The 21,105-nt window shown below is 45.5% G+C and overlaps 4 protein-coding genes and 1 non-coding gene across 12 annotated transcripts; 4 read left to right on the top strand and 1 right to left on the bottom strand.

The window, feature by feature from the left end:
* Positions 1-734: 734 nt before the first annotated feature.
* LOC6605345 (NADH-cytochrome b5 reductase 3) lies at positions 735-5,501 on the top strand. 6 transcript variants are annotated; one of them, XR_004361951.1, is made up of 5 exons: positions 735-818; positions 3,596-4,249; positions 4,316-4,415; positions 4,850-5,094; positions 5,168-5,501. XR_004361951.1 is itself a non-coding variant. In XM_032720210.1 (4 exons), the coding sequence occupies exons 1-4, from the start codon at positions 795-797 to the stop codon at positions 5,338-5,340; spliced, it is 951 nt and encodes a 316-aa protein (XP_032576101.1). In that variant the 5' UTR covers positions 735-794; the 3' UTR covers positions 5,341-5,501. The 6 variants fall into 6 exon arrangements, 2 of the variants coding, with proteins under 2 accessions (XP_032576101.1, XP_002030180.1); XR_004361949.1 differs by having other exon boundaries at positions 4,808-5,094; XR_004361950.1 differs by lacking the exon at positions 735-818 and adding an exon at positions 2,948-3,072 and having other exon boundaries at positions 4,808-5,094.
* On the top strand, positions 795-2,600 carry LOC6605346 (serine/threonine-protein phosphatase 4 catalytic subunit). The gene is given in 3 exon segments (XM_002030145.2): positions 795-818; positions 1,451-1,466; positions 1,469-2,600. Coding segments are annotated over 3 exon segments (1,026 nt in total). The 3' UTR covers positions 2,455-2,600.
* A 288-nt stretch (positions 5,502-5,789) lies between the features above and the next one.
* Positions 5,790-6,951, bottom strand: LOC6605344 (alpha-ketoglutarate-dependent dioxygenase alkB homolog 7, mitochondrial). 3 transcript variants are annotated; one of them, XM_002030143.2, is made up of 4 exons: positions 6,811-6,947; positions 6,545-6,738; positions 6,309-6,476; positions 5,790-6,244 (listed from the first exon to the last, which is right to left on the bottom strand). In XM_002030143.2, exons 1-4 carry the CDS (start codon positions 6,869-6,871, stop codon positions 5,900-5,902), a joined length of 768 nt encoding a protein of 255 aa, XP_002030179.1. In that variant the 5' UTR covers positions 6,872-6,947; the 3' UTR covers positions 5,790-5,899. The 3 variants fall into 3 exon arrangements, with proteins under 3 accessions (XP_002030179.1, XP_032576103.1, XP_032576102.1); XM_032720211.1 differs by having other exon boundaries at positions 6,159-6,244; positions 6,305-6,476; positions 6,811-6,951; XM_032720212.1 differs by lacking the exon at positions 6,811-6,947 and having other exon boundaries at positions 6,524-6,600.
* A 685-nt stretch (positions 6,952-7,636) lies between these two features.
* Positions 7,637-20,014, top strand: LOC6605342 (cubilin homolog). Its single transcript, XM_002030141.2, has 17 exons — positions 7,637-8,249; positions 8,586-8,692; positions 8,745-10,648; positions 10,779-10,963; positions 11,019-11,344; positions 11,403-11,515; positions 11,597-11,795; positions 11,860-13,177; positions 13,236-14,118; positions 14,176-14,333; positions 14,397-16,171; positions 16,247-18,584; positions 18,667-18,846; positions 18,898-19,039; positions 19,093-19,244; positions 19,305-19,602; positions 19,656-20,014. Exons 1-17 carry the CDS (start codon positions 7,695-7,697, stop codon positions 19,865-19,867), a joined length of 10,845 nt encoding a protein of 3,614 aa, XP_002030177.2. The 5' UTR covers positions 7,637-7,694; the 3' UTR covers positions 19,868-20,014.
* A 426-nt stretch (positions 20,015-20,440) lies between these two features.
* On the top strand, positions 20,441-20,512 carry Trnaq-uug. Its single transcript has one exon. It is a non-coding gene; the product is annotated as a tRNA-Gln (tRNA).
* Positions 20,513-21,105: the final 593 nt, after the last annotated feature.

The raw sequence follows: 21,105 nt of genomic DNA, 5'->3' as shown, positions 1-21,105 counted from the left end.
CTAATCACCTTGTATTATAAGTTAATTTAGTACATAACAAAATCGCATATTTTCAGAATTTTATATAAAATGTTATCCAAAACTCAAAGGAACGAACAGATATAATGGTATGGTAACAATCAGGCACTTTCAATACATTCAATACATATTTGTTACATTTTTATGTGTGATTCTTTTTCTTTTTGTATAATTAATGTTACAAATTTAGATATAACGGATTGTAGTGAGTCGGAGCACCTGAATTAATAGCTGCCAAGGTCACAAATCATAATAATAAATATTGCAAATATAAGAATATATATAATATTTCGTAGCGTTTCAATAGCAGGAATCACCCTAATAACAACTTTCATTTATTTGGCGATACTTTGTGGACTGCCAACCGGTTCTTATTACTATTAGTAGCCCTGGAACTGCGGCTTTGTTTGTAGCCGAGAATATTGGCATTAAAATTTGCACTTGATCTCTCTAAAATATATATATGCATCTAGTTAGTTAATGTGTGTCTGAAGATTCTGTTGATTATAGGCTTTCTTCTATTTCTTCTTTACCTTTTAGGTGACATCATAGTGGCCCGTTCAAGAGAGGCAAAGAGAAACTCTCTTGCGCTCTCTCCCCAACACAGAGAGTGCGTGGAAATGAAAACATTGCTTTCACCATCTCGCCGATTAGTCTGCATATCAGTTTAGTCGGCTTTTCGCTTTCGTTAGATAAAAAGTAAGTGCGTGGTGTCGTTGCAATTCGCGGATTATATAAGGGATTTGAGCCGCGACTGCATTGATTTTCCATTGGCCATGGCCCGCATCGTAGAGAGCAATGTAAGTTAAATGCAACTAATTCCATTCGCTGGTATGTTTATATAACTCCTCGATTCGCATCACCACCTGCCCCGCCCACATAAATCTTGTGCCATCCCCCCTCACATTTCATAGTTGTCAGCGATGATAATTTTTCTCTTGGCCAAATGCCTAATGCCTAAATTAATAAATTGTTGGCCAACAGTGATGGGAACTGTCTGCATTAGTACCCAGTTGTTATCCGTGTTATTATTTGAAATTATGAATCCTTGAGAGAAGTAAATGCTTGCACTGTAGAAATAGGCTTATGGCCCACCCGAACCGACTAGCAACTATCCTAGCTGATCCCATCTCTCTCCGAAGACTGAAGAGGGTACACCCCAGCGATCTCCTTACACGGAGGATAACATAACATATTACATTTTCTTTTGTACTTTATAATTAAGATACCACTTGGTCTCATTTATCTTTATCACACATTAGGTTAAGTTCAGAGGAATTACTGAACGATTCCTTTTGAAATCTTAATAAATAGAATTAGTTACTCCAAAAAAAAAAAAAAAAAAAAAAAAAAAAAAGAAATAGTTTGTACCCTAGTCACCTGATCATTTAACTCATCTATTGGCTCATAAACTAACACAATTTGTAAATAGTTTCCTTCCCATCACTGTTGCCCAGTGACGTCGCCGACTTAAGAATAGAGATGATGTCTGCCTTGTGCCCCGAGGCAATGAGTGATGCGGATCGTCTGGTGGAAAATCTGCGCCATGTGCCGGTCCGCCTGCCCAGGGAGTTGGAGGTTCGCCAGCTGTGCCGCTCGTTGAGTGACTTGCTTGTCGGCGAGGCAAATCTACTGAGCCTGCAGAGTCCGCAGATCGTATGCGGCGACATTCACGGTCAGTTCGAGGATCTGCTCCACCTGCTGGAATTGGGCGGTTCGGTGCAGGATCATCGATACTTGTTCCTGGGTGACCTGGTGGATCGTGGCAAGAACAGCGTGGAGACCTTTCTTCTGCTAGCTGCTCTCAAGGTGCGTCATCCGGCACAGGTTAGCCTGCTACGGGGCAATCACGAGTGCCGCAGTGCCACTCGATCCTATGGATTCTACGAGGAGTGCCTTTCACGGTACGGCTCTGCGAATGTCTGGAGGATGTGCTGCCGTGTCTTCGATCTCTTGCCGCTGGCGGCGATCATTGATGGCAACACATTTTGCGTTCATGGCGGCCTGTCGCCGGATATGCAACGATTGGATGAGTTACGTAGCCTGGATCGCTGCCTCGAGATACCCGAAAGGGGAGTTATAGCTGATCTCCTCTGGAGCGATCCCCAGGAAGCGCCTGGATGGGCGGCGTCGCCACGTGGACATGGAAAACTCTTCGGTGGCGATGTCGTTGAGGAGTTTACGCGCGCAAATGGGATCTCTCTCATATGCCGGGCTCATCAGTTGGCCAAGGATGGCTTCCGTTGGCATTTTGGCCAACTGCTTGTTACCATCTGGTCAGCACCCAACTATTGCTATCGCTGCGGCAACAAAGCGGCAATTCTGCGCTTAAATTCTGTTGGCGATTACGATTTTGAAGTGTTCGAAGCGCAGGCGCTGCACTCCAAACCGCAGCCAAGGAAACTGAAAAAGCGTTGTCGTCAATTTTTTCTTTGATTTAATCGCTACCTGAATCTTATCCCAAGTATTAATACGGTTTCAACTGGCCGAACCTACCGATCACTCCCAAAGCGACCTTTGCCATTCCAAAATACTCATCATACTCCTAATTCGTAATCAATAAAATACATGTACTTAGTAGATTTACGTTTTGACTCTGGCGGTCTTTATATGCAGGTTATAATGATCTTAAAGCTGCAAAATGTTCAAATGGTTCTTACAAGTCAGCATTTGAAATGCAACTAAGTAGTGCTCTAATAGATCATCTACTTTATAAAACATTTCATTCGAAATTGTAAAATTGTATATGTACATAGCTTAACTGCATTTTATTTTCTGAGTGAGTCCATATTTTTTGCAGCCACTGTGCTGACTCGTGCTGACTCTGCATCTTATCACAGAGAGCAAAAGAGAGCGAAACAGAGAGAGAGTCATCGCTGTAGTTGTAGTTGTAGCTGCTTTTTCACGCGACGACTTGGCTTCATTTCAATTGGAAATTGAAATCGGCGGCACGCGGTCGCACGCATTTGCTAAGTTACGAGTACGGTGTGCAATTCAAATCGGAAATTAGCCAGTTTTTAACAAGTGTTTTATGTTAATATGACGGAATTCGATGTAAGTTCAAGTGCAAGCCGCATCTTTTCTCCCTCTCTTTCTACTGCCATTTTCATTTCTCTTTTACAATTCGGGCTCTCTGTTTATCCACCAGTGCTAGTGCTGTGACGTCATGGCTAATGGGTCTCAGACTTGTTGCCAAAGCAAAAAAAAATATATACTCATGCATATTAATGGAAAGCTCAAGGTCGCCTTTGATATGGGGCCAAAGTTGGAAGTCTCAAGCTAGTAACCCCAATTAGCAGCTGTTTTTTGTTTTTAAAGGGCGCCAGCTCACAATTTCAAAAGATTAGTTTTTACTATAATTACGTAAACAGGGTTGCAATTAAGTTGGTTGAAGTCTCATAGATTAGATTGTTGTTATGCTATATTTAAAATAAAAATGCAGTCAGTGCAATCAGCTTTAAAGCTTTAGTTTACTTCATTTGGCCAAATAATTGATTAAATAAATCTGCACTTATTTCGATTTTAATAATGACAACTAATAAACAGAAACTGTCTTACTTATATTATTACTTTTTAGTTTGTGCCACTCGCCGTGGGTGTGGTCGCCGTACTCGCCGGCGCCCTGATCGTCCACTATCTGCTGAATAAGAAGTCCACGAAACCACGCCGGGAACCCAATCGCACCGCTCGGCTGCGCACGCTTGTGGATCCCAACGACAAGTACCTGCTGCCTCTCATCGAAAAGGAGAATCTGAGCCATGACACTAGGAGATTCCGGTTCGGATTGCCCTCCAAGCAGCATGTCCTTGGCCTGCCCGTTGGCCAGCACATTCATCTGATCGCTACCATTGACAATGAGCTGGTAATTCGGCCATACACTCCGATATCGTCCGATGAGGATGTTGGCTATGTGGACCTGGTCGTCAAGGTGTACTTCAAGGACACGCATCCCAAGTTCCCGGCCGGCGGCAAAATGACGCAACACCTGGAGCAACTCGAGTTGGGGGACAAGATCTCGTTCCGTGGTCCCTCGGGTAGACTGCAATATCTCGGCAATGGCACCTTCTCCATCAAAAAGTTGCGCAAGGATCCGCCCAAGCACGTGACCGCCAAGCGAGTCAACATGATTGCCGGCGGCACTGGCATTACTCCAATGCTCCAATTGGCCAGGGAAGTGCTCAAGCGCAGCGATAAGGATAAGACTGAGCTGGCGTTGCTGTTCGCCAACCAGGTAATTAGCGAGCACTTAAGCTAGCCAAGTTAATTAACATGGTTTTATTACTTCATTGCATTAAAGAGCGAAAAGGACATTCTGCTGCGTGCAGAGCTGGACGAATTGGCCCAGAAGCATCCTGACCAGTTCAAGGTCTGGTACACAGTGGACAAGGCAAACGAAGGTGAGTTGCAGTAGTAAAGGAGCCAAATGGGTCATGCATAGATCATTCAGGACTTCATAAGATCGTATCATTTGATCAATTCAAAAATTCTTTGGAATATAATAGGACCTGAAATTATGTAAATTCTTTTATTGTTAGAACTTTAAAACCTTTTAAAGGATTTAGTACCATGGTTTTATTTTTCATTCCGAACATATTCATGCACTCATTTTGTCAAGCAACATTCAAGAATATTCCACTTAGATTAGGTTGAGAATGGAATACTACATGTTAGGCTGCACCAATCTTTCCCTTGCATCCCAGCATCCCCATCACCATCCGGAGAATCACTCAGACATTTTCCAAGCATCTATTATGTTAAGAATCTTGTCTCTGCCCCTTGAACCATGCTGCTATCAAACGCATGCCGCGAATGGGAAACGCGCGCTTTGTAGCCTGGTCCTACACCACTGGCCACGTGAACGACGACATGATGCAGCAGCATCTGTATCCGCCGGGCGAGGACACGCTGTGCCTACTGTGTGGTCCTCCACCCATGGTGAACTATACATGCATTCCGGGCCTGGAGCGACTTGGTCACAAGGCCGAGCAGCGGTTCAGCTATTAGGAGTTGATACTATGCCAGTGTTTTGATTTCATTTAACAGTGCTGAGCCAGTGGGAAAGATTGTGTGCATCAGGTCTTGCTAAGAACACTTGTACGCCCTAAAATGTTGCTTATTATATTGATATTCCTTCATACTTTGCATCTAGGTTGGCAGTATAGCGTTGGCTACATCAATGAGGAAATGATCGCCGCCCACCTGCTTCCGGCCAAGGACGATACCATCGTGTTGCTTTGCGGCCCACCACCCATGATTAACTTTGCCTGCAATCCGGCGCTGGACAAGCTTGGCTACCATCCGGACACCCGTTTTGCCTACTAAAATGTTGGACATTATGGGACGAAATTGCATTTTCGTTTTGTTATATTCCTTTTTTATCTGTGGTCTCTAACCAGTTCATCAAAATCCAAGAGTTCGCCCAGATTTCGGCAATGTGATTGAAAACCAAGCGAATAAAAACATTAATTAGTTTAAAGTTTAAAGCATTTTATGTTTAGTGTTATTGTGGACTTGAAACATAGAAAACATAGATGTTGCCAAACATTGTTGATTGATGTCGCGGAACATTTATGTTGCTAAACATTGATGCTTAGCGATATGACCGCTTAAAAAATGATAAACTTGTCCAGGGAAAAAAGGATCAAGTCGGCGCAGGAGGAGTGGGATCTTTCAGGCGAGGGTAAACTTCTTGCTGCATCTGTGCTCACTTCTGACTCCTATTGGTACTCACTTCTTTTTTAATGGCCATGTAGTCAAATAAAAACGTTCAGTTCGCTTGAAATTGTATTAAAATGTACTAACAAATTCTATGCTAACAACTTTTTACAAAAATTATCTTTTGAAACTGCATTAAATAATTATTTAATTTTCATTTAAGACTTCAGGGTTCGTTGCGACAAATGATGGAAATGCGACGTGTCCTGGGCACCAGCGTACCCTGAAACTGGGACTGCTCCTTAGCTAGTATCTCGTGCGTGAATTTGTAGCGAGCCGTGTGGCTCATTATGTACAAGGAGCGGCGTGGCAGCAGGATGTCAGCGTAGAAGTTGTTCTTAAGAGGCGCCTCCGGCTGATGGCGATAAGCTACATCGGGTTCTGGGCCCTGGGAATTCGGATCCGTTGCAGTTTCCGACGTTTGCTGTTGGTACCGCTGCTCATCCGTGCGCACAAGTCGCATCACACTGTCGCTAAGTAGACTGATCCCAGAGATGGTGTTGCCGCAGTACTAAGAGGATGAAGCAAATTAATGATAAGCCTTTCTGGTGTTATCACTGCAGTTATTGACCTACTCTCGTGCTATCCACGTGGGGCTTGATAACGCCATCGGGTGCAAGATCCAGAATGTGAACATAGGGCATAACTGCTCCATCGAAGGCGACTTGGCGCACGCGCTCCAGGACCTCTCTGTTTTTAGGGAACCACTTCTTCCGCTCCGTCTCCCGAAAACCGTGTATGGCCTGCAAGACGGTCAACATCAACTTGAATGTCATCCATGCAAACATACATGTTCGTTATCTTATCCCACATCGTCCCAGTGATCGAACTCGTAGCGCAGACGACTCATATAGGGCTCGATCTCCTCGTGCAGCTGCTGTTCCTCTGGCTCACTAATGAAATCCGTGATGATGCGCATATGCTGGCGAAATTCCTTCTGCTCCGTTTCGGGCCATTTTCCAAAATATGTTGTTAAATTGGCTTTTATAGCGTTGTTTTCCACCGCTTAATGAGTTGTAAAGTTGTAAAGACACTTCAAATTGGCAGCTGATGTATCAAAACAATATATCTACTTACCTTGTCGATGGCACCGTCTCATAATCTGCCCTATAAGAGGACTTCTATTCTGGATAATCATTTCCAAAGCAATTTGATTGTTTTGAAAGTTACGTGTAAATTGAAAATAAGCAACAGTCAAACAGCTGTTCCTGGCGTTGCCACCCGGTCGACTCTTATTAGTAATCGCTGACTTATCGATAGTAACCAATTATCGTTCAAATTCTCCGATTACAGTGATCGCGTTATAAAACTGAAATAAAGTGACTAGTCGGCGGGAGAATTGAAAATTGAACAATTTAATTTTTTTTTTTCTTATTTTATACCCCAATACCAACCGATATCCCAGAAAAAATGATGAAATTCGCGTTTTTTTAACGGCGAGGGCGAAGCTTCCAAGGTGAGGACATCCGGCTCGCGCCGTCCTTTTCCACACATGAGGGATTCATTTCAAGGCTTGGTTGGTTCGTTGAGAGATGAATTCAAATATACTTATATAGAGACCTTAATAACATGTTTTTCTAATAGCGTTAGGCAATAAGATAAAGACTTATAGACTTACTTATCCGGCGCATGGATAGATCGACTCGGATTGTAAATCTAATCACAAATAAATCTATACCTTATGAGGTCAGCAAATTTAATAATATTCAACAAATCTGTTACACCCCTCAGCTACTCGAGTAGCGGTTATACATAAATATGATCTGAAATTCTTAGTCGTAGACGCCCACTTTTTGGCAGTATAAAATGCGAGACTCAAGCCTATATAGCGCCAGTTTTCGTGGATATTGCCAGTGGTGCGGACCAAATAGTGACTTAATTTTCAAGTATATGTTTAAAGTGTGACATCTTAAGAATATCGTTTATTGAGAACTTGTGACGCAACAAAATTATGAAGAAAAATGCAAATTAAGTCGCTAAAATGTTCATTCTTACTCGTGTTTTGCTTGCAATTCCCTCCGTCGGACGCATCTCGGGACAATCTAGAAAAACGGGCCCATCTTGTGAGACAATCGAACGATAATCTTCTTCTCGAACCGGCTTGGGATCGAAATGTTTCCTTGCGATTGATGGGTGAATCCGCTACCGTGACAATCAATGATGTAGACATGATGACGGTGCTTCGGCGGCGCCAAAGGATTATTGCCGATCGCCAAGCGGCTCGAAGGGAGCCCCTGCAAGTGGAGGCCGTTAGGGATATGTTCCAGGATGTGGAGCGTAAAATGACGAGGATTCAACGAAGGATCTTCAGTGCGAGAAACTCTACGAAAAGAAGTGGGCTCAATCAACGCATCCTGCGCTGGCAATTGCAGCGCGTGGAACGCGTCAGGGGAATACTGCAGACCCTCGAGGGAAACCTGGCCAGAAACGAGTGCTTATCCGATCCGTGCAAAAACGGTGGAACTTGCCACGATGCCTACAAGGGATTCCAGTGCGAGTGCCCAGCGGGCTGGCAAGTGAGTAAGCGGGGGCGTCTCTCAAGAGATTATGGGGCGTATTTTCACTTGGAAGAAGAACTTATATGACTGGAATGGTTTAATTACAATGCAAGTTATATACCAAAAGAAACCATATAAAGTATGCTTGATCATGTTTGTTCGTATGGACGTCGAGATCTCGATAAATAAGAGAGCCAAAAATCCAAATCACACTTTGACTTTGGAATACAGTAATTGGGGCGTTTCATGTTCAAAGAAGTTAGAGAGGTTTGAGGTTAGAATTATCACTCTGTGTACATATTACATAGTTCTAGCACATTTTTTTTATTGGAATTAGTAAATATCTATCTTTAGGGAGAATCTTGTGAAGACGACGTAAACGAGTGTTTCACCTTGGCCGGGACAGATCTCGATGGGTGTCTAAACCATGGCCAGTGCATTAACACTCCAGGAAGTTACCGGTAAGTTGACGAGATGTTCCACGTCCAGGCAATGAAATATGTACCGTTTCAGGTGCGTTTGCCGCAATGGATTCACTGGCACCCACTGTCGTCTTCGTCACAACAATTGTCTGTTCGGCGGCTCCCGGGAGCTCTGCGGCGAACATGGCACCTGCATCCAGGCGGCCAATTCCGCTGGCTATGTGTGCATCTGCGATCAGGGATGGACTTGGGCAGATGCCAATGTGACCACCGCCAGCCCAAGTGCCTGCTCCCGCGACGTCGATGAGTGTGAGCCGCGCGTGAATCCTTGCCATGCTGAGTGCATTAATCTGCCGGGGAGTTTTCGATGCGGAGCCTGTCCAACGGGATACACGGGTGATGGGCGCTTCTGCCGCGATATAGACGAATGTGCCACCGAGGATAATGGCGGCTGTAGCCTCCAGCCACGGGTAACCTGCACCAACACAGAGGGCTCACATCGCTGTGGCCGATGTCCAGCCGGTTGGACGGGCGATGGACGAACATGCACAGCATCGGACTCTAACTCGTGCAACAATGAGGGGATTTGCCATCCGCTGGCCAAGTGCGAGTATGTATCCGACATGGTGGTGTGCACATGCCCATTGGGCAGCTTTGGACATGGCTATGGCGTTGATGGATGCACCGCGGACTCCAGTCGACTGCCCTGCGACCAGCATCCTTGCCAGAACAACGGCACCTGCGTCCAGAACGGAAGGGGAACCACGTGCATATGCCAGCCTGGCTATACTGGCGTTGTGTGCAGCTCGTCGGATGCGTGCCACCCAAGTCCCTGCCTAAATGGTGGAACATGCCGCCTATTACCGGATGCCAAGTACCAATGCGTTTGCCCACACGGCTATACCGGCACCACCTGCTCCCATCAGCGATTCTTTTGCGGTGTCACGATACGTGGACAATCGGGCCAGTTGCATTACCCACCCAACACAGCTGATGGCAATTATCAGGCCGACGAGCGCTGTCCTATCATCATACGCACAAATCGAAACCTGGTGCTCAACCTGACCTTCACCCAGTTCGAACTGCAGGACAGTGCCGACTGCTCTGCCGATTTTCTGCAGCTGCACGATGGCAACTCCCTGACCTCGCGTTTGATTGGTCGATTCTGTGGCTCTCGTTTGCCCATGACAAATGGCAGCGTTATCACCACTCAGGAGCAGGTCTTTTTCTGGTTCCGCTCTGACAACGAGACCCAAGGCAAGGGCTTCCATGTCATCTGGAATTCCTTGCCCTTCTCCTGCGGCGAAACTATTTCTCTGACATCGACACAGACCGGCGTGGTGCGATCTCCGGGCTATCCTGGTCAGGCCCGACCGGAACTCGACTGTCGCTGGGAACTGACGGCGCCGTTTGGCTACCGGCTGGTCCTTCGGTTCTACGACATATCGCTGGGCAGCAGCGAATCATCTGCCGGGAACTGCAGCCAGGACTCACTCATTGTCTACGACTCCGATCGCCAGTTGCTGCGCGCCTGTCAGTCTATTCAGCCGCTGCCGCTGTATAGCTCCTCAAATAGCCTGCGCCTGGACTTTCACACGGATGCCATACGTTCGGATAGCTCCTTTCAGATGCACTATGAAGTGGTGCCGGGCCAGCCCGGCTGTGGAGGAGTGTACACGGAGCCACGGGGTCGCATCTCTGGTTACATGAACTACGAGGTCTGCCTCTATCTAATCGAACAGCCACGAGGGACGCAAGTGAAGCTGGTGATCGATCGTGTTATACTGTTGGAATCGTTGAGCTGTCACTATCTGAGCATCGAGATCTTTGACGGAAGATCAACTGACGCGCCACTTTTACGGCGCATCTGCGGAAGTCACGAGGAAAGTGAACTAGAGCCGATAATATCCACTGGAAATGTGATTCTAGTGCGCTATGAGTACGGCTTGAGTGGCGTGAGTCTGACTAAAAGTTTTGATTTGACTTACACAAGAGGTAAGGCATTTAAAGCCTAGAGATATAAATTTACTTATTCAAGATAAATGGACTTAAATTTAGCGGCAACACTCACTAATTAAATCTATGAATTGAACTTGAACTTGAAATCTTGAATTAAACTTTCCAGTGTGCACTGGTAACTTCAACACCAATTCCGGGATAATCAGTACTCCCAACTATCCGGGTCCATATTTCGATGACATGACCTGTACTTACAACTTGACCGGACCACTGGATACCGCTGTTCAAATGAGAATCACTGACCTATCACTGGGCACTGCAAATAATGAAAATGAAACATCTTACTTGGACGTAAGTGATATTTGTCAACCAGTACTAAATATTTACACACGGTTCAATCTTGTAGGTGTATCTATCGGCGGATCAAAAGCGGCATATTGTTAAATCAACGGATAACCTCGTCCTGTTGTCACATAGCAATCGGGCTAGTCTGGTCTTCCACGGATCCGGTGGAGGTCGTGGAATGCGACTTGAATACAATTTTGTTCCTAATCAGTGCGGCGGATTTCTTAACGAGCCCGGCAGGCGATTTATGAAAGGCGTTCGGGGTACATTTTGTCAGTGGTTCATTGACTTTCCCGGAAGGAAAAATATCACTATTTATGCACTGGGGACATCTGGAAGTATATCCATATATGATAATAGCACAAGTCCAGGAAAATTAATAAATAGGTAGATACTTAAAATCTGAAAACAAGAGTAGCTATTAATAATAATAATATTATTGAAGTTATTCTGGGAATGTGGCTGACGTTTTCGATGTAGATCTATTGACGATAAACGTACTTAAAAATTCGCCCGTGCTCCAACTTTATGTAATTCAATTTGACATTGCCGAACAAGGTAGGAAATACTATTTACTATTAATATGTACTTTTATGTAATGGTAAGTAATTTTCCGAAATTTAAATTAAATTACTATAGATAGTTGTGGAGGAACCTTCACAGGCCGCTTTGGCTACATCAAATCACCAAATTGGCCGAAGAACTATGGGGAATTTCAAACGTGTGAGTGGATCTTAAGAGCACCCTTTGGCCACCGCATAGAGTTGGTGGTGCACAATTTTACGCTGGAGGGAGGGTATAGTTCCACTGGATGCTGGACAGACTGGCTGGAAATAAGGTAATCCGATGCAAAGGTATTGCATACGAATTGATACCCTTATGATTTTCGATTTCAACTACAGGAATGGAGACTCTGAATCATCACCGCTGATCGGACGTTATTGCGGCACTGCGATTCCGAGCAGGCTTCCCTCATTCGGAAATGTGTTGCACCTTAAGTTCAAGTCAGATGGCACCATGGAGGAGAAGGGATTCCGTTTAAGCTGGCAGCAGATCGGAGCCGGATGCGGCGGCAAGCTGACCTCATCCACGGGGACCATTCATTCTCCGCATTTATTGGCGGGAAATCGTGGTATCCTTGCTTGCGACTGGCAGATCATCGTTGCCGAGGGATCCAGAGTAAGCCTGCAACTGTCTAGTAATGACAATCGTATATGTAGTGGTCAACTGACCTTATACGATGGACCCACCCCCGCCAGCAGTCCAATAGTGATGCGTTGCAACGGAACAATTGCCCAACCGCTACAGTCGACCGGAAATCGAGTACTTGTACGTTACGATGTTGGCCATGATGCACCTGACGGCACCGACTTCATGCTGGACTACCAAACAAACTGTCGAGTTCGGGTGGAGGGCCTTCAGGGAGCCATTGAAACGCCCAATTTCCCGGAGAACTATCCGCCAGGCCTAGACTGCGAATGGGATATTCGAGCTGGTGGGCGTAAGAATCATTTACAGCTCATATTCTCCCACCTGTCAGTCGAGGAATTTTCCTCCATTTGTGACAATGACTATGTGTCCCTTATCGACATGCTGGACGACCAAACGCTCAGCGAGCAGCATCTGTGCACCAACGATGGCTTGGACCCCATCACCACCGTCGGGAATCGATTGCTTCTTCGCTTTAAGAGCGATACTTCGGTGCAGATGCAAGGCTTCCGGGCCGAGTACAAGCGCATTGGATGTGGAGAGCACCTTCGGGAATCGGACGGAAGATTTGAATCGCCGAATGCACCCTTCAGCGTGGACATGGACTGTGTTTGGGTTATCACAGCATCGGAGGGCAATCAGATCCGGCTCCTACTCCATGAAGTCTACTTCGAGGCGGCCCAGATCGAGTGCCGCGATGCGGAATCTAGTCTCTCCGTATCCGCACCCAGTGGATACAACTCCTCAGTGGTACTGTTCCGAAGTTGTCACGAGGAGACGCAGACGCAAACCTTTACCTCGCCGGGAAATGAGCTAGTGATTCGCTTTGTGAGCAGCTCGGCACCGTCTAGGAAGTACTTTAAGGCCAGCTTTGACCAGGTGCCAGCCAGTTGTGGAGGATACATAAGCGCCAGTAGCGGTGTGCTGACCACCCCCGGATTCCACAATCGCCTGGACAGCACAAACGTGGCTAATTACACATCCAACATTGAGTGCGTATGGACTGTAGAGGTATGTCATTAATAATTAGAATAATAATTCAAGTCCGATAATTTTTACAATCTTTCAGGTAACTAATGGGTATGGCATTAGGCCGCATTTTGAGCAATTTAACCTTACGGATTCAGGCAACTGCTCACATAGTTTTGTGGAACTAACGAAACTGGAACCGGACAACAAGGAAATATTTCTGGAGAAGACCTGCGGCGAGGACTCGCCAATGATCCGAATAGTTCACGGACAAAAGCTGCGAGTCCGTTTCAAAGCCCAGGCCGGAACCTGGGGCAGGTTCATCATGTATTTTGAGCGCCAGTGTGGTGGACCGCTATCCACTGGCGAGGGATACTTTCAATCCCGCCTGGACGAAGACTGCAGCTGGCTGGTTTCCTCACCGGAGGGCAGCAAACTGAGCCTTAGCATTAATCAGCTAGAGTGCCCTAAATGCACTGCCGTTTCGCAAAATTGCTCGGAGGGTCTGCAGCTGCTCAACGACGATGACCAGGTCTTACTATACCAAATGTGTCGCGATCATCCAGCCAATCTTATAGTGCCCGCAAACAATGTGCGTATCCTGACCCACGGAATAAGGCTGCAGGCGCAGTTTAGCACTTTTGAGAACTCATGTGGCGGGAATATCACATCAGCCCGCGGCAGCCTTAGTTCACCCAATTATCCGGACAGTTATCCGGCCAACATTGAGTGCGTGTGGTCCATCGAGACACGTCCGGGAAATGCCTTGGAAGTCACCTTTGAGGACATGGACATTGTTCGCTCCGATCACTGCAACGATGACTTCTTAGAGATACGCTCTGGTGTCAAGGGTCCGCTACTTTCACTCTACTGCGATAAGAAGCTACCAGAGACTCCCTTGGTGGTCCACTCTGAGTTATGGATCAAATTCCGCAGCAGGCCAGGAAACACCGCTGGGGGCTTCCGTCTCCGATGGACTTACGGTATGTTAACTGGATAACAGGAATCTGTTTAATATCACTTCTTACACCCACTCGCAGTGCACAACAACGAGATTACTAGTGGCACCAATGGAACAATCGAGCCTCCTCCGCCGCTCTTCGTTAGGAACGAGGATCAACCCTTCACCTGGCGCATTTTTACGGACTACGGGAAGGTTTTTGCCTTGCAGTTTGAGGAATATATTTCTGGCCTCTTAGTAAGTACGGATCATACTAGATGACAAGTTCCCATGAAAAATGGATTTCATACCCTCTTCCAGCTCTTTGATGGCTATGATGATAACGCTTTGGCGGTCAATATCCCCGTCAGTCCATGGAGGTTTACCTCCAGCAGCAATGTGGTCTACTTAAAGACGGTGAATGACGCACTAACTCATTTTCAACTAAAGTGGGGCGTGCTGGACAGCTATTTGGTGGAGAGTAATCTCAGCTTAACCACCGCTGATTGTATAAAGGAGCTGACGTTAAACCATCATGGCGACATTGAGATAAGTTCGCCGGGATATCCACAAGGCTACACACCCAATTTAAATTGCGAATGGACCATAAAGCCACAGTTCCCTTCACATCATATATACGCCCATTCAATAATTGTGGATCTCGAGGACTATCCCGCTTGTAGTGCCGATTATCTACGTATCCAGAGTTCACGTGATCTCAGCAAATGGAACAACGAGCTGCACGCTTGCAAGACATCACAGGTTGCCGCAGTTCACGGAACGCCATATCTAAGATTACAGTTCCGTAGTGATGTATCCATCAACGGCACTGGATTCCGGGCGAAGCTACGTACCTCCTGTGGCTCCAATATGACCGGCATCGTAGGCACCATTCCGCAGGACAACCTCTTCGATGAGTGTGCCTGGCACATCGACGTCCGACCAGGACGGAAAATCGACATTGCAATTATTTATAATAATATGCCGCCAACAGCAAAGTGTGAGGCATACGGTCTAATCTACGATGGTTTGGACGAACATGCATCTTTGCTGGGACATAGCAGGTTTGGCAACCAACTGGGCATTAGAACGACACTATTCCGAACAAGCGGCTCGCACGCCTACATAAAATACCATATCGGCAGATCAGGAATAAACGGCCTTTGCCTGTGGAATCTCACATACCGAGAGTTTAACGAGTGCAATGAGGAGATTCAGTTGAACCAGCAGGCTCCTAACTACACGATTATGTCTCCGGGCTATCCGTATCTGCCGCATCCCCGCGCGGAATGCACGTGGCTGGTCATGGCGCCGCCCGGTGAGACCATTGCAGTCGATTTTGATGAGCAATTCGAGTTGAGTGCCCGCCACTGCGACAAGGAAAATGTGGAGTTCTTCGATGGCGCCACCAAACTGGCCCGCCTTTTGCTCCGCACCTGTCGCAAGCCGCAGACCAGGGTGCGCACAACTGGCAATCTGCTTCTCGTCCACTACCAATCACAGCTCAAAGAACCTACTGGAGGTTTTCGGTTAAACCTATCACTAAGCACATGTGGTGGCCAGTTCAGTGCATCGTCTGGGTTCATCAGCTCGGAGAATTATCCTCATTTGGGTGGCTATCCCAAGCCGTCGGTGTGTGAGTATAGCATTCTCTTACCCAAGAACATGTTCATTCGGTTAAACATCACCGATCTCCACTTGCCCTACGATGCAAATGGAACATCCTCAAGTAGCACCAGCGATCGCCTGGAAATTGTTGACTATGAGGATCGAACTCGAACACTAATGGTGCTGGATGGAAGAACAAAAAACTCCGTCCTCTTCACTCTAAACACAAATGCGGCGACCATTCGCTTCGTGGCCATTAAAAATGTGAACAATTATCGAGGCTTCAAGATAAAATACGAGCGAGATGTGGGAACTTGCTCAAGGAATATAAATGGAGCTTCAGGGGACATCATAATTCCGCCAATGCCGCAGTCGGCCTGGCTTCGATTCTGCCGCTTGAGGATCAGCGTGCCAAAGGGTCAACGGGTACGTCTGAATCTTCTCAATCTGGCTAATATTCGCGTTGTCATGCGAAACGACACAAACCGGTAAGAACGGAAATAAACAAGTTATTACCAACAAACAATATAGATATATATTACAAAATACAAAACCTATTTCAGATCCTTCAGGCAAATTGTTCGATTGAAAAGTATGGCGCACTTCTCCTTTTACAACGACGATAACTCACTATCCAAGATCACCGAGTTCCGGATCGATGGTGGCTACAACGGCAGCGGGATTATTGAGTCCACCGACAACTTTATGCTCGTCGTTGTCATGACCAACCAGTTGGATTTAAGTGCCACCCCGCTGAGAGCTCGGTACAGTTCCAGTGAACCAACAGTCTGCCCGCCGAATATCGGGGATCAGGCCACGGGCTCGCTTTCCATCCAAGGTCTCCTACAAGTGCCCGGCTACCATTGCACCATTCAATTTGTGGGCACTGCCAGTGCAACGCTCACCTTCAAGGTGGAAGAGTATCTATTCCAAACAGCCGGCGGCCCAGCAGTTGTGTTCAGAGACGACATTACGAATATTCCCGTCAAGGCGATGTACGCTAATGTGACCAATAGTTTCGTCTCCGTGGTCACCTCAGCTGGAAGTGTAACGCTTCTGAATGGCAAAAACGTCAAATTGCGACGCTTCCGGTCCACATACAGACGACACAATTGCGGCGGACGTTTGCAGGCGGCTGAGGGAGTTACCATCAAGTCACCGGATCTGTTGACAACACTAAATGATGCTTACGGCGAAGTTGAGTGCCTCTGGACGCTGAGCAACAGCAACGGCTATGTGCTGGAGGGCAATGTAACACTAACGGATCGGTGCGATCGGGAGTACATTGTGATCTTTAACGGACAGTCGGAAGTGGGTCGCATATGCCGGGGTATGGCCATGAATAGCACGCTCCTGGAGCGTTCGTTCTCCACGATACTCTACCATTCGGAGAGGCGACTCCCTCAGCAGAGTAAGTTCATCCTCCAAGCATGGAAATCAGTCTCTTCTGGCAATGTGGTTCGCATTGACTACCGACCTTCGCCACCGGTGACGATTAGTAGCAAGAATTACTTGCAGAGCAAGCAACGCATATGGGAGTTTGTTACCAATGATGGTCTATCTTTGAGGCTACATTTCCTGGATCGAATCTTCATTGTTAGCTCACCCAACTGCTCGACCGATCGATTGACGGTGGAGCGTTACGATCGGACGACTGAAGAGTTTATAGAGGTGACTAGCCTGTGCGGCAGGCAAACAGCTAACGATATTCTGGTGCCATCCGATCGGATGCGAGTGATATTCCAAACGAACTCTAATATAACGGGCGATGGTTTCAGTTTCCAAGTCTTTCCCAGCTGTGATACCCTACTGTTGGTCGGAGCAGAGATCCAAACCCTGGCCGGTCCCAGTTGGGACGCGTTCCGCGGACAGAAGTTCAATTGCAGCTACACATTCTTGGCGCCCGACGACCACCACCAAGTGGTGGTCAGTGTGAGGACCAGAGGACGTCCATGGGCGTTGTATGCCTGCAGCAGATCCTACTTCGAGGCTTATCGTCGCGGCAATGGCGATGGAGTTGTGGAGGAGAGCATTGGCAAGCTTTGTCCCGAGTTCGAGGTGAAGGGCAATGGCAGAGTTCGCTTGCATTATGTATCTCAACTGTCGCGTTGGTTCGAGATGCAATACCAACTGATACAATGCGGTGGGAACTACAGCAAATCCTTTACTCTGCGCCCGCCGCAGAATGAGGATTCTGGTGAATATGCCCACAACACGGTATGCGAATGGAGGGTCACCGCTCCTCCACAGCATGCCGTCGTAATAGAGTTCAAGTATTTTGATATGGAGATATGTGGCTTCGACAGTCTAACCATCTATCGTGGCCATGTGGCCAGCGAGGAGCAGAGAACGGACCTCCTATGCGGCAATGTGACCAATCCTGCGACTATCATGGTGAATAGCAATGAAGCTCTCATTGTCCTGTCCACGGACAGTTCGAACAGTTACCGGGGCTTCCTCGCCAGTGTGCGCTTCACCCCCAATTGCAACGAGCATGTGGCCTTAGATCTGGAAGTACCTCGCATGAGCGTGATGCGACAATACGCGGTCAATATTAGCGAACCACTGTTGTGCATCTTCCAGGCCAGCGCTCCGCCGGATTACCGCATTTCTCTGGAGGTGCGCAAGCTGCAGCTAAACGATATCGTCTGCCGTACCTGCAGCTACTTGGAAATCCACGACAGCAATGAGGTCGAAGGCCAGAATCTTGGCAGGTACTTTGGTGGCATAAATGGCAATGAACCCTCGAATAGGACAAAGGTGTTTAGTTCCTTTTGGGACATGTCCTTCAAGTTGAGCGCAAATACCAGACAGGCTCAGAGGAACATCAGCTTTGAGCTAATCCTGCAAATGGAGCGCACTGTCTGCGGGCAAGGGGAGTACGACTTGGGGTTGAATGAGGTAGGATTCCGTGAAAAATTATGATGAAATGATTCCTTCACTGCGTTGCAAACTTCTGACTTTTCTTACTTTTTTCCGACAGACTATTACGTTGGGTATGCAGTATGACAACAGCACGAGATTCTACGAGGGCAGTATACAGTGCCTCTGGATAATCAAGAACAAAGGAGATGTGGAATTAGATTTCCGGAAGCTTCGCCTTAAGGAAATATCTCAGCGGACAGGCAAATGCACGGACTACATAAAACTGTCCAAACCTTATGTAATATAGATCGTTTTATAAGAAATCGCCACTGATAACATCTTATTGCAGTTCTCTAGATCATATTGCGGACAACACGACAAAAGTTTCAAGATAGTCGAAGCGGTGAATGAATCCAACTTGCAATTGGATTTCCACAGCGACGGTCTCGAGGAATCGCAAGGATTTGAAGTAATCATACGCCGAAAGTCAAGTATGTAGTCCCTATTTGTTGTTTAACAAATTTTTCAAATATTTTCCTTACAGAGTGCAATCGAAACTACACGGAGCCGAGTCAGGTGATTGTTACCGGCAATCATACCAACTGCACGGATTATATCCGAGTTCCAAGAGGTTACAGCATAACGCTGTACGTGATGATTGTGCTGTTCGATAGTTTCGATAATAATTATTTTAGGGTATGATTGCGGTTTCTACGAATTAAGACCAAATCAATGATACACTTCGCTTTCGCACAGGTAATAGATGTACAGTCGAACAGGACCATATACACCAATTCGGACATTCAATGGGAAACGAAAGCTTTGATTACATCTACCAACGAGCTGCGTCTCGAAAGCCGTCGAGTATCGTCCCTCAAGTTCTTCTACTTTTCCACCAGCAACCAGTTTCCTGGTGGATGTGGTGGTGATCTAGCCGTTGGTGGGTCGGTGGGCAGCTATCTGGAGAATCCCTCCTACGAAGGACGCAACAGCTCACTGTGCACTTGGAAAATATCCGTACCAGCCGGCGGAAGCCTGCGATTTAGCTTCGCAGGTATATAATGATCCATTGATTTTATGTTGCAGTACTAATTGCTTCACTTATAGAATTCAACATGGGCTCGGAGAGCAATTGTGATCTGGACAATGTGCGATTTTATGACAGCGTTGTTGACGACCAAAGACTTGTGAAAAAAATATGTGGATCAAGGATTTCTGATATGTTTACCATACCCAAAAATAACGTTATTATAGTTGCTAAAAAATCTCAAAACTTTGATGGATTAGGATTTAGGATGTATATAAAAGAAATTGGCTAAAGTCTTTCAGATTTAGTTCAGGAAATGTTTCGTTTCATGATCACGGATAATAAACAGGTTATAAGTAATTCATTATACTACATTTTAATTACTCATGTATTTCGATGCTCTTGTGAATAAAAATCTATTCATGTGAATATATGCAAATATAACTTTTTCATTTCTAATGTTCTATTTAACAAGAGAGAACGCCAAACTCAAATTTCTCGACTATCAGATACCTGTTACTTAGCTAGGGTGCTAAGGAGAAATATTTAAACATGTCATTGGTCAAAAACAAATGCCATTAATTTCTGGAGGTCTTTATTTTTTATTTTTTTAACTAAGTATTTCAAATAATAATTAAATAAATAATTCAACTAATTTTAATCCAGATTATAGCAAGCATCTATCAACCCCCAACTGACATTTCCATCTAATTAAATTGACCTGTAAGCCCGTTTCTGATTACATAAAACTGATAACAAATGTTTTTCGAAGCACAAATTTTAACAACAATTTGTGTTTAACATGTTTTCAATATATTATATATATATTGTTTTTATAGGCTTAATTGGACAAAGAATTATTAGAGGTTCTATGGTGTAATGGTTAGCACTCTGGACTTTGAATCCAGCGATCCGAGTTCAAGTCTCGGTAGAACCTAGCATTAGCATCTTTCATATTTTATTTTAAAATTTTATTATACATTTATTTATATAATTAAAAAAAATTATTACATAATCGCATTTTAATTTAAGCCCAAAATTAAGTTTTCGTGCATATAATTTATAGAGTTGATAGAGTACTCTAAAGGCTGACTTAAGATAATACTCAAAAGATTTTTATTCAAAATATCAATAATTTGTTATAGAAGCTTTATAAAACTATTATTTGTTTTTATTTATTTCATTTGTAAAAGTGATTGCAATTAACATTATACTATCAGCTTCGCTCACTATTAGCAGCTAATCTTTGAATTGGATTCGACTTAAATTTAGTCGAAGCTCATGACCTTGGAAGCAATTTGCAATATCAGATATATTTGCGCCTAAGTATCTTCATTGTGTTAATGCTATTTAAATGGCACCCATGACAACCAGAGTGAAAGTAAATTAAATCTATTTAGTTGAATGAAAACCGGCATGTATTTGCTAGTGAGGGAGGTAAATATATATATATGTATGTACTATTTATAAGTGGAAAACAAAAATCAGCTGCTTGCAGTTCGAGCCCCCAACTAGGGAGACTAGTTTCCA

This window comes from Drosophila sechellia, chromosome 3L, assembly GCF_004382195.2.
Source record: "Drosophila sechellia strain sech25 chromosome 3L, ASM438219v1, whole genome shotgun sequence".
In the NCBI taxonomy this organism is placed as follows: domain Eukaryota; kingdom Metazoa; phylum Arthropoda; class Insecta; order Diptera; family Drosophilidae; genus Drosophila; species Drosophila sechellia.
This window is presented reverse-complemented; position numbering and strand designations above follow the sequence as displayed.